Raw genomic sequence first — 16,151 nt, 5'->3', positions numbered from 1 at the left:
AGTGGCTGCCTGCTAGGTCCTGCCTCTGCTCTTTCCTCTTCCCTCTGTGTGTGGTTAGTGAACTCCATCTTGCTCAGAAACCCTCAGTGGTTTGTTGTTTTGTTTTGTTTTTGCTGAAGTGGGAGTACCTGTGGGCAGGAAATGTGACATGCCCATCTCCTAGCCCATTTCCTTAGTACCCAACGTGACGCCTAAGAAAAGGTGTTCCTTGAGTGTTTTCTGAATGAATGAATGACCAAATGTATGATAGATATCCTTTTCTCCTTGGTTTATTCTTGATAGGATCAGGTACTACAGGGAGCTAGGAGAGTGGTTTCCAAATGCCTTATTTTCCTTTTAATAGTTCAGCAGAGCGTAACCCATGACCTCATCTACCTCTTTGCTCCCCCTCTACCCCCGCCACCCACCCAGTGTTTAAGCTGGGGAAGCACTTTGTTCTACCTGGAGGGTTACAGCCATGACACAGTACATCCGGATCCCGGAAATCCCACCTTCCATATGTGGACTTCCTCAGCCAGCCTGAGGGGTGATGCCACAGTCCTTCCACTGGTCCAGGCCTGCCTCCAGAGAGCAGGTGCCCTAGATGCCCAGGCATGCCTTCCTTTTGGTGGCAGAAAGAATTCCCAAGCAGCTCCCAGCAGGCTGAGAGGAGAGGCTTTCCAGAAACATGTCCTTAAAGATGCTCTGATAAAGAAAACATAGTGTGTTCTTTGGCAGGTTGTAGACATGGGTGGGCAGGATGGTGTAAGTAACATTGGAGTCTCCCAATGTCTAGACACTGTGATCTATTCACAGTTTTGAAAACACTTTAATTACAAGCCACTTTATACTGTAAAGTGACCCACTTGGAAGCTGTCAAGAGCCTCCGAGTAAGTCTACTCACTTCTTTTGTAGCAGTTGCAAACGGAGTCAAAACTGTATTACACTGGTGAGAAGGGGTTCCCTGGACTGGAAGGCGTGTGAGATGCTATAGCCTTCTAAACGTAAATACACTAGGGTTTGTCTCCTGGAGCTGGTGATCCACATTGGGATATGGGACTTTTCTGTATAGCCGTCTTCTGTGGGTTGGGTACCAGACGTATATCCCACCTCCAGGAGGTGGATCAAGGTGCGACTGACCAGATGGATTTTCCCTTGGGAAATGTTAAGATTTGCTGTCACCTCTAGCTTTGTCACATCTGACGTTGTTCCCTCTATCTGAGCCTAGCTATTTCATCGGTAAATATGAGAAAAGCCCCATATACTGCATATATTAGATAATAATGTCTTCCCTCCACTTTTGACAAGTCGAAAGACACTTCACTGCCCATTAGCGTGTCTAATCAGCTGCAGACAATCTGTGTACATACTAACTTGATATAATCCCAGGTAAAATAAGCAACAGTGGTAGTTAATAGTTTGGGCCCCAGATCTGAAAGTTGGACCCCTTGGTTTGAAATTTAGCTTTGCCTCTTACCAGATACATGCCTTTGAGCCGTGGGACCTTAGCTTCATCAGAAATGGGGAGAGAAAATAGTTCCTGTCTCATAAGTTAGTTTCTGACTCATTTAATAAGATACTATATGTAAAGCCCCTGAGACAGTGTCTCAGTAAATATTGGCCATGACACTTCCGTTAGCCTCTGTGTGCATCCTGATTTGGGGTAAAGGCATGATTTGATGCATTTCTTCATTTGGCAAATATTTCATGGCACCTCCTATGGGTCAGGGACTATTCTGGCCCCTGGGGATACAGCATGAGTAAGGGAGAAAAGGCCCCTGCTTTGGTGGAGCTTACATTCCAGAGGGAGAGACACACAGTGAACTAGTTAATAAATAAAAAAGAGCTTTAGGGTTGTGATAAGCACTGTGCAGAAAATAAACAGGGAGATGTGTTGGATTAAACGGGGTGGGGCTGGGAAGGTATCACCGAGGAATGTGATGTTAGGGCTGAGACCTGAACGCAGAGATCTTCAGGAGGGCATCCCAGGAGTGGCAAGGGGAACCCATCTGGAAATGGCCTCTGGGCTCTCATGAATATTTTCTTGGGCCCCCTAAGGGGAAGGCAGCGGTAGGGAAGGAAGTGTCAGGATGATCTAAGCCAGCGGTTGACAAAAATGTCTAAAATATTTACTATCTGGCTCATTACAGAGAAAGTGCACTGACTTGTGATCTAAAGTCCCTTCCAGGTCAGACGGTGCACGTACCTGTGAGCTCAGAGGGCACAGGGCAACTCGCCAGTGCAGGGGACAGCAGCCCGGCTGCCTCTTGGGTGCCCAGGCTACAAGTGAGGTTCATCCACTTGCTGAAGATGCCCTGATAAAGGCAGTATGCCTGCCCCAAGGGATGCAAACCACTCCCAGCCTTTGATCTGGTGGGATCGCAGCATCCGTATCCCGGGATGGACTGGACCACATCTCTTAGGGATCCAAGTGCTGATTTCATTCTAGGACTGCTCCTCAGGAAGAAGGGAGGGAGGAGAGGAGCTGTCAGCCACTGCTATTGTTTATTGACTGCTTCTCCGTGCTAGGCTAGGCTCTTTTGTGAACAATTCTACAGTTTACTAATTCCATCCCCATAACAACTGTAGTTGGTAGGCAATACCCTATTCCTCTTTTAGGGTTGAGGAAACTGAGGTCAAGAGAAATGAGTGTAATAAGCTGCTGTGCTCGAAGGCACACAGCTGGCAAATGGCCTGCCAGCTTCAGAACCTGTCCCTTACTTCGCTACCCATATATGCTGTTTCTCAGTGGTGTTCCATCCAAGGGCTGGTAAGTCTTGACCTGTTTGCATGCCTGAACTAGGGCATGCTTAGACCCCTCAGCCATATTCATTCAGCACCTGCCTATGGGGCTAGAGACCCTACAAAAGGAGAATAAGAAGGAAGCCAGCACATCCTTACAGCATATTCATAGGTGTATTCTTACCTACTGCCTCCTTCTTGGGGAATATGCCAGGGCCCTTGGAGGGGTGGTTAGCTGGTCCCGATATGGCTGTGGAGTGGCAGGGGTGGCCTTGTGCTCCTCGGGCTCTCAGCCCAGCTCTGAGCTGGCTGCAGAAACAGCTGCTGGGCTCAGGTAAACAGTCTCTCCTTTGCTGACCTCAGAGCAATAGGAGTCGGTGAACGTGGAACGAACACCTGGCCTCTTCTCATGCAGATCCGTTACCAGGCCCACAGTGGCCTTTCTGTAGAGGCCAGCCTGGGACAAGGCTGCTGCCCCCTGATAGGGTCAGCCTTGCCTGTGGCCATGAGTGGTCATAGGATGAGGTGGCACCAGTGGAGGAGTCTCACCAGGGAGAGAAGAGGGGCCAGAAAGGGGCAGCGGGCGCTAACGCTTGGGAGAAAAGTGGCAGCGAGGGCAATGTAAAAGAAGGAGCCAGCTGCCAGAGTCACGAGGATCTGGTAGTGACTCCTGGCTCTGCCTTTTATTAGCCCTGTGATCTTAGGCCAGTGTAACACTGTGGATCTGAGTTTGTGCTCTGGAGCTAGAAGCCTGCGTCTGAATGCCAGTTCCTCCTTCCTACCTGCGACGTGACCTTGGGCACTGCAGTTAACCATTATGTGCCTCGGTTTCTTAATCTTGGGTTATTGTGAGGTTTGAGTAAGTTAATACATCTGAAGCACTTAGGTCAGTACTTGATAGAGTTAGGCTTCAACAAATGCCAGCTTTATTCAGTCACAGCACCTCTGGGTCTCAGTTTCTTAACTATATACCGGGAAAAGCAGTGCCACTTTCACTATGGAAATGAGCTGGTTGATTTAAAGAAAGCATCTGCTGCAGGTCTGGCATACGTGAGATACTCGGGAGACGCTTCTCCTGACATTAAGTGGCCCCCAGTCTTGGCACTTGTTGAGTGGAAATGTTTGACATTGGATGGATTTTGACAGCTGCTGGTCACAGCCCTGGCTGGGTTCTCTGGGCTGGGAAAGTGTAGGTGGGTACTCAGCCTGTGTTCTCCTTTCTCATTGGATTGAGTTACCCATGACGTTGGCCCCTTTCAGAAGTCACTAAGTCCTGGATGGGAAGGGGTGTCTTGCCATTGCTGTAGTTTTCCTACTGAATCCTGCCAGTGCCTGCTGCTGTCACTGCCACCACACCAGACTGGTCCACCCAGGGCCTTGCTGAGTACTCTCACCTCCCTTTTTTCTAATCATCACTGAACACTTAACCTGGGTCAGGCTAGTTGCTTGGGATGCAAAAGTGAGCCAGACATACCTCTACTTTTGAAGAGGTCACAGGAGGTCAGATAGACACACTTGAAAAAGAATTAAAAATCACTAAGAAATGGAGCAATGGAGGGTGTGGGGATTCCTCACTTGCCACCTCCCTCTCCCTAACTCCCTGCAATGGTCTCTAGAGCAGTGGTTAAAGGCAGGAAGGATTCCTGGAGCCAGGCACCTGGGTTTGAATCCTGGCTCCAGCACTTAAAAGTTACAGCTGTGAAATTGGCAGGATGAGTGTGCGGTGTTGAGAATAAAGGACTCTGAGTGCTGGCTATTATCATTGTAATGTTTAAAAGCAAAAGCTCACTAAGTAACTGAAAAGAGAGAAAGTGATAAATATGAACTTGTGTATCTTTCTGGAGGCTAGATTGTTCGTGTATCTTAGCTCTACTTTTTTCTCTACATATGGATTAAAAAACCTAGAGGTTTTTTATTTTTTTTTTTTAACATCTTTATTAGAGTGTAATTGCTTTACAATGGTGTGTTAGTTTCTGCTTTATAACAAAGTGAATCAGTTATACATATACATATGTTCCCATATCTCTTCCCTGTTGCATCTCCCTCCCTCCCACCCTCCCTATCCCACCCCTCCAGGCGGTCACAAAGCACGGAGCTGATCTCCCTGTGCTATGTGGCTGCTTCCCACTAGCTATCTATTTTACGTTTGGTAGTGTATATATGTCCATGCCACTGTCTCGCTTTGGCCCTAGAGTTTTTAGCTTTGAATATATCTAGACTCAGCCCGTCTCAGAAGTCTCTTTCCCTTATTTCTCCTAAAGGAATGTGAGATTCCTCCACACCCTTTTTTCGGGGCGGGGCGGGGGGGTGCGTCTTAGAAGGGCCTGTGGCTTCTGCTTGGGAGGAAAGGGGGTCAAGGCAGCTGGCTGGTCAAGCCCTCCCCTGTGACTAGAAGCTCCTTGCTGATAACAGTGTACACCAAAATGTCAGCACCAGAGCCCAGGGACAAGAACTCACCAGGTCCACTAAAGAAAGACCATTGATGGGGAGAAAACCGATGCTATAAGAAGCAACACGTATTGTACATTGTCACAGCAAATGGTATGTTTAGATGTGTACATTTTTTGTATGTAAATTTTACCTGAAAAGAAAAAACTTGAATAATGTATTCCTTTTTTATTTTTTATTGAAGTATAGTTGATTTACAATGTTGTGTTAATTACTGCTGTACAGCAAAGTGACTCAGTCATACATATATATATATTGGGTTGGCCCAAAAGTTCGTTTGAGTTTCGCTATAACATCTTATGGAAAAACCCGAACGAACTTTTGGGCCAACCCAATACATTCTTTTTCATATTCTTTTCCATTATGGTTTATCACAAGATATTGAATATAGTTTCCTGTGCTGTACAGTAGGACCTTATTGTTTATCCATTCTATATATACCACTTTGCATCTGCTAATCTCAAACTCCCAATCCATCCCTCTCTCATCCCCCTTCCCTTGGCAACCACCAGACTATTCTCTATGTCCCTGATTCTGTTTCTGTTTCATAGATAGGTTTGTGTCATATTTTAGATTCCACATATAAGTGATATCATATGGTATTTGTCTTTCTCTTTCTGACTTACTTCACTTAGTATGATAATCTCTAGTTGCATCCATGTTGCTACAAATGGTATTATTTCATTCTTTTTTATGGCTGAGTAGTATTCCATTGTATATATGTACCACATCTTCTCTATCCATTCATCTGTCAACGGACATTTAGGTCGTTTCTATGTCTTGGCTATTGTGAATAGTGCTGCTGTGAACATAGGGGTGCATGTATCTTTTTGAATTATAGTTTGATCTGCATATATGCCCAGGAGTGGGACTGCTGGATCATATGGTAGCTCTATTTTTATTTTGGGGGGGAACCTCCATACTGTTTTCCATAATGGATGCACCAATTTACATTCCCACCAACAATGTAGGAGGGGGCTCCCTTTTCTCTACACCTTCTCCAGCATTTGTTATTTGTAGACTTTTTTTTTTTTTTGTGGTACGCAGTCCTCTCACTGTTGTGGCCTCTCCCATTGCGGAGCACAGGTTCCAGACGCGCAGGCCCAGCGGCCATGGCTTACGGGCCTAGCCGCTCCACGGCACGTGGGATCTTCCCGGACCAGGGCACGAACCCGTGTCCCCTGCATCGGCAGGCGGACTCTCAACCACTGCGCCACCAGGGAAGCCCTGTAGACTTTTTAATGATGGCCATTCTGACCGGTGTGAGGTGGTAGCTCACTGTAGTTTTGATTTTAATTTCTCTAATAACTAGTGAAGTTGAGCATCTTTTCATGTGCCCATTGACCATCTGTATGTCTTCTTTGGAGAAGTGTCTCTTTAGGTCTTCTGACCATTTTTCAGTTGGATTGTTTTTTAGTTGTTGAGTTGCATGAACTATTTTGTATATCTTGGAAATTAAGCCCTTGTCAGTTGCATCATTTGCAATATTTTTTCCCATTCTGTAGGTTGTCTTTTTGTTTTGTTTATGGTTTCCTTTGCTGTGCAAAAGCTTGTAAGTTTGATTAGGTCCCATTTGTTTATTTTCATTTTCATTTCTATTTTCTTGGGAGACTGACCTATGAAAACATTGGTATGATTTATGTCAGAGAATGTTTTGCCTATGTTCTCTTTTAGGAGTTTTATGGTGCCATGTCTTATGTTTAAGTCTTTAAACCATTCTGAGTGTATTTTTGTGTATGTTGAGAGGGTGTGAAGAACTTTAATAATTATTGAACTCTAGTTAATTAGATTTGTATCCTGAAGTATTTGGGAACGAATGTACTGATTCAGCAATTTCATTGAAATGCACCAAAAAATAAGCTAAACTGATGAATGGGTAGAGAGGTGGATGGATGAATAGATATATGATAAACCAAGGAGACTAAAATCTAAGCATAGAATCTAGGTGGTGGGTATTTGGGTGTGCACTAAAATGCTTTCAACTTTTCTATTTATTTGAAAATTTTTATAATAAGATATTGCAAAAAATATTGTAAAGCTACTTGATTGAAAACAGGGAAAAAAATCCATCATGGAAAAATATACAAGTAGATGTTTGGAATATTTACAAATGTTTAAAATGCTGGAAGGCTGGATGTTAATATGAAGAAAAATAAAACTAGTCCTATATATTTTCTGCAATATATTCCCTTTTTTGTATTATAAAATAGCCATATATATATATGAATGTTGCAGGCAGAGTGCAAAGCAAGCGAAAAGACCCTGTGTGTGCTTAGGGAGACCTTTACGGCTGGAGTGCAGAGAGGGAGGGCGGTGGGTAGGAGCTGAAGACAGAAGGGAAATTGGAGGGCAGTTCATGTAGGGTCTTTTTTTTAAATAAATTTATTTATTTTATTTTTGGCTGCGTTGGGTCTTCGTTGCTGCGCGCGGGCTTTTCTCTGGTTGCGGCGAGTGGGGGCTACTCTTCGTTGTGGTGCGCGGGCTTCTCATTGCGGTCGGTTCTCTCATGGGCTGTGTCCTGGAGGGACCCTTTCTTGACCAAATCTGTCCCTTCCACAAATGTCTCCAGTAGTCACAGGTGGTCCCAAACCATCTAGCATTCTCGGTCTCTGTTTCCCTTTCTCTAGTTCCCAACCAGACAGCCTCCTGAGGTTTGGGAACAGGAACCTTCTCTTGCATCCTCTGCCATCCCACAGAGCGGTCTCAATGGTCTTACCTGTCTAGTTGAGGAGGGAACATGCTGACACTACCACACAAGGCCCAAGGTAACCTGGAAGAATTTATATAGGATTGTGATTTCAAGTACAAACTCTGGGATCCGAGGTTAGTTGTCACCCTAGTCCTGTGACCATGGTTAAGTCATTTAACCTTCCTAAACTCCAATTTCCTCATCTGCCAAACGGCGATGAATTATGCCCGGTTCAGGGTTATTGTAGGAAGGAAATGAGGTGCCTGTGTTACAAAGTGCTTAGCACAGTTCTTGCACAGTAGAAGCAGGCAGTAAGTGGGAGCTCTGAGTTTTATTATTGCTATTATCAATACTGTCACTGCTCTTGCTCTTCCCAATATGGGATGGCCAGGCACGTGCAAAGGTGGGACAGAGTTGGCACTGTTGATGACATACTTTGGCATCTGAAATGAAAGGAGTCGTGGGCTGCTGATCTCTTCCGTTGGTGGGGGAAATTCCTGGGAACTCATGCCTTAGATGGGGGGGAGATACAGGAGGTATGAACAGCACCCAGAGGCAGGAAGCACAGCCTTGATGATTGTACTTCTGACTCCCAAACAGGGGGTCCAATCTGAGTGTACTCGCAAGGCCCAGGGACAGGATGTTTGCAAATGAAACTGTCCCTGAAAATCCAGACCCCGTGGTCACTGGTTATAGTTGCTCATACAAGGGTTAGAGCACCGGCTCAGGCTGAAAGGGAGGGACAGAGAGGAATGGAATGTTTCTCAGAGCAATTCATATTATTGTTTTGAGAGCAGGCAGGGAGGACAGGATATCTTTCTTCATTTCCTCTCTGTAAATTTCTGAGGTTAGTAAGTGGTGGTAATTGTTACCCAGAAATAACTGGGTGTGACCCAGATACAGGAGAGTCAGACCAGGGCAGGGGCAGGGCCGTGTCAAGTCAGATGAGGGTTGGCTCCTCACCAGAGTGGCCCTTGAAGTTGCTGTGAAGAGCCAGGTCACAGAGATTTCTCCATCCTTGGCTCAAGTGACTGCATCTCTCTTAAGCCCTTCTTACTTAGCACTGTGAGGCTGTGAGGCCAGGCCCCCGGATTAGCATGTGGAAGGCACCTAGGACCTGATGACTCTCTGTCCTGCGATTCTGAATGAGCTGTTTTTACTTGTGGTAACCCAGTAATAGTCAGGGCCTTCCTGCCTGGGTTTAGATAAGTGGCCTGCCCTAAGAGCTGGTGAGCCTGCGAAGCCATGCCAGGAAACGCGAGGGCACGTCCCTGGAACCAGAGCACTGCCCGGGGAGCTGGCCTGTGGGTCAGCATGCCGGGAGGGCTGCCGCTACCAGGGAGACGACACCACACGTGACCTTGTGTCACTCAGCTCGCTTCCAGGTCTCCGGAGGCACTAGAGAGGCTGCCACTGTCCATGCCCAAACCACCACTGCTGTGGCACCTGCCTGAGTGGCTTCCGAGGACTTGCAGGGGCTCTAGCTTCGTCCAGCCTATAAATTTCCATCCCAGGGAAGCTCAGCTCAGACGCAGGCTCAGGCCTTCCATGCAGAGGCCCTGTGCACTCAGACTGAACACAGCTCCATTCAGGAGGCCCACGTGTGCTGGGTGCAGGGAAGGAGCGAAAACTGGCCTCCCTTCATCCTGACCGCACCCTCTGTGGTCCATCCTCCTGGTTAGACAAGCAGTTCAGAGCACAGGCTTTGGACCCACACTGCCTGGGTTCGTGTCCAAACTTGACCACTTCCTCATTAGGTGACCCACCTTAGAGCAATTTCTGACCCTCTTTTGCCTCCATTTCTTAGCTCAAATATGGGGGTAATAACAGTACCTGGAGCAAGTTGCTTAACTTTTCGATGCCTCAGTATCCTCACGTACAAAGTGGAGACGGTGATGACAGTTATCTCATAGATAGGGCAGTTGGAAGGATGAAATACATGAAATGATTAGGACAGTGCCTCGCAAGTAGAAAGTGCTGAGTGTGGTATAGTTTAGATCCTATAATCATCCTTTTCAGTGAGGTGCAGAGCCTGGGTGAGTGAGCTTGTGAATGGCAGACCCTGGTCTGCCAGCTGCCTGCAAGTGCTTGCTGGCTTTCTCTGCCCCACCCCACTGGGCTGTCTGCACACGGAGCCCCCAAGGAAACTGGAGGCAGAATTCAGAAGTGGAAATCAAGCCTCCGGACGGCTAACCCTGGCTTAGCCCCTGCTCCACTCAGCGGCTCCCTCCGGGGACCGATCCTTCTAGCATTCCTGGCACCAGTCCCAGCACACCTACCCATTTAGGGGTTGGAAGATGCACCGTGTCACCAAGAAGTGGGTAGTGCTTGTAGGGCTCCCCTGGGAGAGCACAGGGGTCCTATGTGAGCTGGGGCTGCCCCAGCCCTGTGCCTTGACAGTGGGTGAGGCCACTCATCCCCTCTTCCCAACCTTTGATAAATAAAGAGATGATCTTTCCATGTGGTGTTTGTCTCTCTCCACGAATGTGGAGGTCTAAGCACTGCCAAGCTTATCTATACAGTGGACTTCCTGCTGGTGTTGGATCTGCCCTGCTCCCCACTGCGTAATAAATTTATGTCGCCTGAGCACACAGATCTGCTGACATCCGTGATCCTGGTGGCCTTGGCAGACTCCAGCTCCCCCAGCCTGGGTGGGAAATGCAGACATAAACCCTAGCTGACGTGAACCGAACATCCTTGTTACAGTCGGACAGCAAGAACTGGGTGGGCCGTGAGGGTGTGGGACGTTCCTTCATCCATCAGTTCTTTATTGAGGCCTCCTGTGTGCCAGGCCCTGTACTGGACGTGGGGACAGCTTTTGAGGAGCTTTTGCACTGGCCTGGGAATCAGATGCAGATAATTATAACACGTGGAGCTTAGTTCTGGGGTAGCACTAAGGACAGAGCCTGTGGGAGGAATGTATAATCTAATTTGGGGCTCGGCCTCAAGGCTGAGTTTTAATGAAAAATTTTTGTTCCTTGGCACCGAGTCCTTAGCAGTGAAGCCCGGATGCGTCTGGGAAAGGTGGAGAGTTCCTCTGGATTGAGTTATCGCAATGCTTTGCGTTCGTGGTCTGTTTGCACTATGCTCGCCATCCAGAGCGTCAACCATGGGCGCAGGCCAGGGGAGCCCTCTTCTCGCCCGCTCCTCTGCCCAGGCACGTAGCAGCCGCGGTTTTCGGCTTCTTGTCAGAACTCCGAGTTCCCATGTTAATCATAACAAGTGTGCTCCTAGAGGAACGGGCCTGGCCTCGGCCAGCAAGCCTTCTCTCCTGTCTTGATAACATCTGTACCGAATTTTCTCCCTTTATGTAATTAGGCCTATTGGTATTTGCTTTGGGTATGACTGGCGTCTCTGAAATTTCAGGCCCGAAGTATGAGCTGGCGCCCAGGGTGGTGGGAAAACTGAGCTTTCATCAGTGGGATTTTAGGTTTAGCTGGGAGGGTCAGAAATGGTACGCAAGCTACTGTTTGCGTGAGAAATGTACAGCAGACCCCCAACTGGTGGGAATGGGGTCCCCTGCCTGGCCCCGGGAGCGGTGCTGGGTCAGGCCTGGTGGATGATAGAAGGATGCAGGAGGGCTCCCCTCCTGCCCTCCTGCCCTTCCTGCCCTTCTTCACCCCACATCCTCCCACCCAACTCCATCCCTGGCCTGGGAGTGACAGAACTCAGCAAACAGGAAAAGATGCGCTAACTGGAAAGAAATGCAGTGAATCTAGACTTAACCCCGAAGCCAACCTCAGAGTGTCGGGGTTTGGAGTCTTGCTTTGAAATGCCCGTCATGGTCTGGCTATGTCTGAGCCAGAGGAGCTGTTTGGGGTGTGAGATAAAGAGGGAAGCTGGGCTTGGGGGAGTTGGTTCTCTGCAGTCAGCTCCAACCAGAAAGGAAGCAAAAGGATTTGCATACCCGCTCCCTGTCTCTGGAGTGAATTGTATCTCAGCGGTGACTTCATTTCCCCTAACAGAGTTTCCACCAACTCTCTGGGAGGTTCCAACGAGTAAGCCACACTGATTGTGGTGTGGGAGCTTCTGATATGCTTATTTGCAGTTCCCCTTTGGGAGTCTGGAGGCCCCAGATGAGTGATAACTGGATGATGGAATATAGCTAGGGGAAGGGGAATGCATTTTTTTAAGATAAGTTTTGATCCCAAGCAGAAGGGATGTTTCCAGATGCATGTGCAATGTCAAGCAGTGGGGTGTGGATGCAGATCTCCTTCCCTGTGACTTTGCTGGGGTATCCCCAGTTAGTTAGACCCCCCAGTTGAACTCCTGCCTCTTGAAGGTGGTTCAGGAATTGCCTGGGAGTAGGGCAGGCTGCTGCATGGGGATGTCTCTCAGCCAGAATATCACCCTTTTCCCGTTTTTATTGGATTGGTGCTGCACACAAGACTTTATTTGAATGGAAGGACTTTTGCCCAGCATAACTAGTTTGGTAGGTCATTATGTGTCTTCCCTTCTTTCCTAAGTGGCTGTAGCTTCCTTGGGGAAGGACCCTTGTCTTGTTCAGCGTGACAGGGTCCGTTGAGACCTAGCATGGGACTTGAACAGAGTCCTGTTTTGTCACCTCTGCCCACATGGCCCCATTGCCTACAGGGCCAAAACCATATACTCTTTCACTTGACACTTCAGACTCTCGGCGTCTAGTTCCAGACCAACCCTTGTCTCTTTTCTCTCCTTTCCCTCCTTTCCCCCAAAGTGTCCTTCTCTCCATCCACCTTGAACTAAGAGGTTAAATGCCAGAGCTGGGATTTAAGCCCAGTTCAGTTTAACTCTGAACCTCACGTGTATCTTACTGTGCCTCCCCCGAATCCTTTTACCTCTGTGTCCCTCACGGCGTCTGGCACAGTGCCTGGTGTGTGGTAGGCCCACAGGTAATGTACATCGGATGGATGAATGGCGGGTCCTAACAGGTGCTCGGTTTGCACTCACTGGTTGATTTGGGTGGATGGGGGTTTGCTCCCCAGTTACGCTGCTGACTAGGGGCTTGTGTCTGCAAGGCTAGAGGTTGCTGAGTGCCTTTCTCCTCTCTCCCCTCTGCAGTGTCTCATCATTGGAGGAGGACCATGTGGTTTGCGCACTGCCATTGAACTTGCCTACCTGGGGGCCAAAGTGGTCGTGGTGGAGAAGAGGGACACCTTCTCCCGGAACAACGTGCTGCACCTCTGGCCTTTCACCATCCATGACCTGCGAGGCCTGGGAGCCAAGAAGTTCTATGGGAAGTTCTGTGCCGGCTCCATCGACCATATCAGTGAGTGGAGCCACTGGTGACACCCCATGTGGGGAGGGGGCTGACCCTGGGTGGGGTATATCTCCACATTGTGGAGACCCCAGGATATTTCATCTTGCAGGTCTCTGGGGGCTCCACACATCCAACTGGCAGACATTTAATTCCAGGCCCTGTGCTGTGCCCCACTAGGCTGGAAGCACCATGAGGCCAGGGATCATGGTATGTCTCATTCACCAGAGTATCTCCAGGGCATAAAAGAGTACTTGACACATAGTAGATGCTCAATAGACTTCTGTTGAATGAATGAATGAAATATGGGAAACAGAGGCAGAGGTAAGTAACAGAGTCTGCACCCTCAGAGAACTCACTGAGATTCTGTCAGTAATAAAATGTGCTTTAACAGAGCAGTCAGACTTGCTAAAGGAGCTCAGAAGAGGGAGCCACATAAAACCATTCAATGGGCCGGGTTGTCAGTGACCTCTTGGGTAAAGGAGTTGGGACACCGTGTTGCCTGTTGGGGAACCAGGGCAGGTTTTAGAACAGAGGAATGCCACCATTGACAGATCCTGTACCAGGTTTCCTTGAACTTTAAAAAGAGAGAGGCCATCGTGATGGGGGTTCACCCAGAAAAGAAAGGGAATTGGGAACGTGGATTTCAGGTCCCGGGTCATCCCTGAATGCTTAGGTGGGGCAAGGTGAGCACCGAGGCCTCCCGCTCTGACGTTACTTAGGCCTGGGTCTCTCGAGGCAAGATCTGTGCAGACAGGCTTTGGAAGAGCAGCCTCCCTCCTCATGCTCTGCAGGGAGGAGGTCTTGAGCCATTTTATATACAGCAATCATGACTCATAAAAGGGAAGTTAAAGAGAGTTCAAGCATTTGAACAGATTTGGGTCCAAAATCTGTCTTGTCCATTTTCTGTGTGACTTGGCTCAGATTCTTTATCTTCTTCCAGCCCCAGTTTTGTCTCCCCTAAATGTGATTGATGCCTGCCTACCAGGAGGGCCGAGAGGATTAAATGAGGTCACGTGTGAAATGTGCTGTCTCTGTGCCTGGCAGGTCGTAGGTGCTCAGGAAGTGCTTTGCATTCAGTGGGGTACAGTGAGCAAGAAGCAGTCGGGATCCCTAAACCAGAATTAATTCAGAGCTGAGTCTCTCAACCAGTGAGTGGAAGGAGAACCCTGAGAGGCCATGTTCTTATGAGCCCAGACACTGATGGGAAAAGGATGTAGGGTTAGGGCGGGAACAACTGGAGAGAATTATCAGCCAGACAGGGTGTGATTCAGTCAGATACAGGAGAACTTACCAGCAGTGGCCCAGGGTTTGTTCCCACTCCGGGATGAGAAAATTCCAAGAGTCCATTGGAAAGAAATTTGGATTTGCCCAGAAAGCTGCAGTGTCAGCTTTCCAGATATTCCTTACCACCCACAGAAGAATGTATATTGGTACCAATCTAGAATGACAGCATTATGCACCACTTTCCCATCGAGCCTTGCTGAAAGGCAGAGCCAGGCATCAGGAGGTCTTGGGAGGTCCCAGGCTGCCAGGCTGCCTTGACGGCCGGGAGCCCCTCACTGCCTCATTAATGGGGCCCCCATTTAACCCCTAGTCCTTGGAAATATGCCAGCATGCAGAAGCACTGGCAGGACTGGAACGGAGATTCGAACGTTCAGAGTGATCATTGTCAAGGGCAGCTCTAATACCTGCGAGAAGAGAGGCAGGGAGAATTTATTGAGCACCTATTAGGTGCCAAAACCAGACAGACGAAGAACGTTGAAACTATGAAGAGAGGCCAGGCCTCCCCCACGGCCTGTTTCCAGGCAGGAGGTGGGTTGGGTTCTTTAAGCCCCAGCTGATCGGCTTCCTTTCAGACTGACCCATGGTCTCCAGCCCCAGCTGTGACCTGGTCCTCAGCACTGCTCCGCAGTTCCCCACTTGTCCTGTGTCGGCATCCTCCTCCAGTTCCCAGTGCTGACGGGTACTCCCCATCCCAGCCCCCTCTCCTTCCTCCTGCCCTTGCCTCTCCCCAGTACCCATTCCTTCCTCCCACCCTGAGGCCAGAGGCCGAGCTGGCCACTTCCTCTCCAACTCTAGGCCCTCTTGCTTTCCTTCCCTCCTTTCACCTGCCCTTACCTCACACTGCCCTCCAGTCCTCTGATAGAGCCCATTACTTTTCTTCATCTCAAAGTGTTTATTCTAGAAAGAGGCGACATAGACTTTGCCTATACTTTCTACTCATGCCACCTTCCATTGCGGTCTGATTTCTTCCCGCCACTGTGCTAAAGAAATTCCAGAAGCTTCCCAACCTCCCGTGCCCTGGCCTCCTGTAGTCTTCATTTTCTTAATCTCTCCATGGGATCTGGTATCTTGGTCCCTCCTCCCTCGGCTTTCAGGACTGCAGCTCAGGGCCTGTTCTGCAAGCCACCTTGCCCCCAGCCCCCAAGCCCTGCCCCATTCTGTTTACACATGTTTCCTCTGTTAGACAGTGTTCCGTGTCTCCTGGGCCTAGCATGGCACCTGACACATGGTAGCTGTTCAATAAATGTTAAATGAGCGAAGCCCACAAAATACAGAGGGACCCACAGATAATTTGAAACTTTATGCTCTCAGAAATGTATTTGAAGGCATGCCCATTTGTGCTCAATGGCAGGAACAAAATAGAGAAACAAGGAGCCACTCCTTGGGGGAGTTTAGGAGAGTGGGTAGGAGGTGGGAAACCATGAGCCCAGCTTTGTGGGGAGGAGTCACCACCCCATCCCTTACCCTGGATGGCTGAGAGCTTAGGTAGAGTCCCCCACAGGGTGAGCCGATTGCTCTCTGACTTTACGTATTGGCTCTTTGCTGTCTCTCTGTTTACGCCTCTTTCCATCTTCACTTTATCACACCCACAGCCAGATTCAGGAAGGAGGCAGGAAAGAGAGAGCCACCATCATTAGAGGATTACCTAACAGCTAGAGCACAGTCTCGGAAACAGATCTGGGTCCACATTCCAGTTTTGTTCCTGTGTGAGCTTGAGCAAGTCACTTAGGCTTGTTGAGCCTTAATTTCTCACCTCTAAAATGAGAATAG

General features: G+C 48.6%; 1 protein-coding gene across 22 annotated transcripts in view; it reads left to right on the top strand.

Moving 5' to 3' along the window:
• Window positions 1-16,151, top strand: part of MICAL2 (microtubule associated monooxygenase, calponin and LIM domain containing 2) — a 222,379-nt gene that overhangs the window by 74,675 nt on the left and 131,553 nt on the right. For all 22 annotated transcript variants that reach the window (XM_049713783.1, XM_033404495.2, XM_049713786.1 and 19 more), the window contains one exon: window positions 12,899-13,106. In XM_049713783.1, coding sequence (XP_049569740.1) covers window positions 12,899-13,106 — 208 coding nt within the window. The remainder of the gene's footprint in view (window positions 1-12,898; window positions 13,107-16,151) is intronic.

This window comes from Orcinus orca, chromosome 8, assembly GCF_937001465.1.
Source record: "Orcinus orca chromosome 8, mOrcOrc1.1, whole genome shotgun sequence".
NCBI lineage: Eukaryota > Metazoa > Chordata > Mammalia > Artiodactyla > Delphinidae > Orcinus > Orcinus orca.
This window is presented reverse-complemented; position numbering and strand designations above follow the sequence as displayed.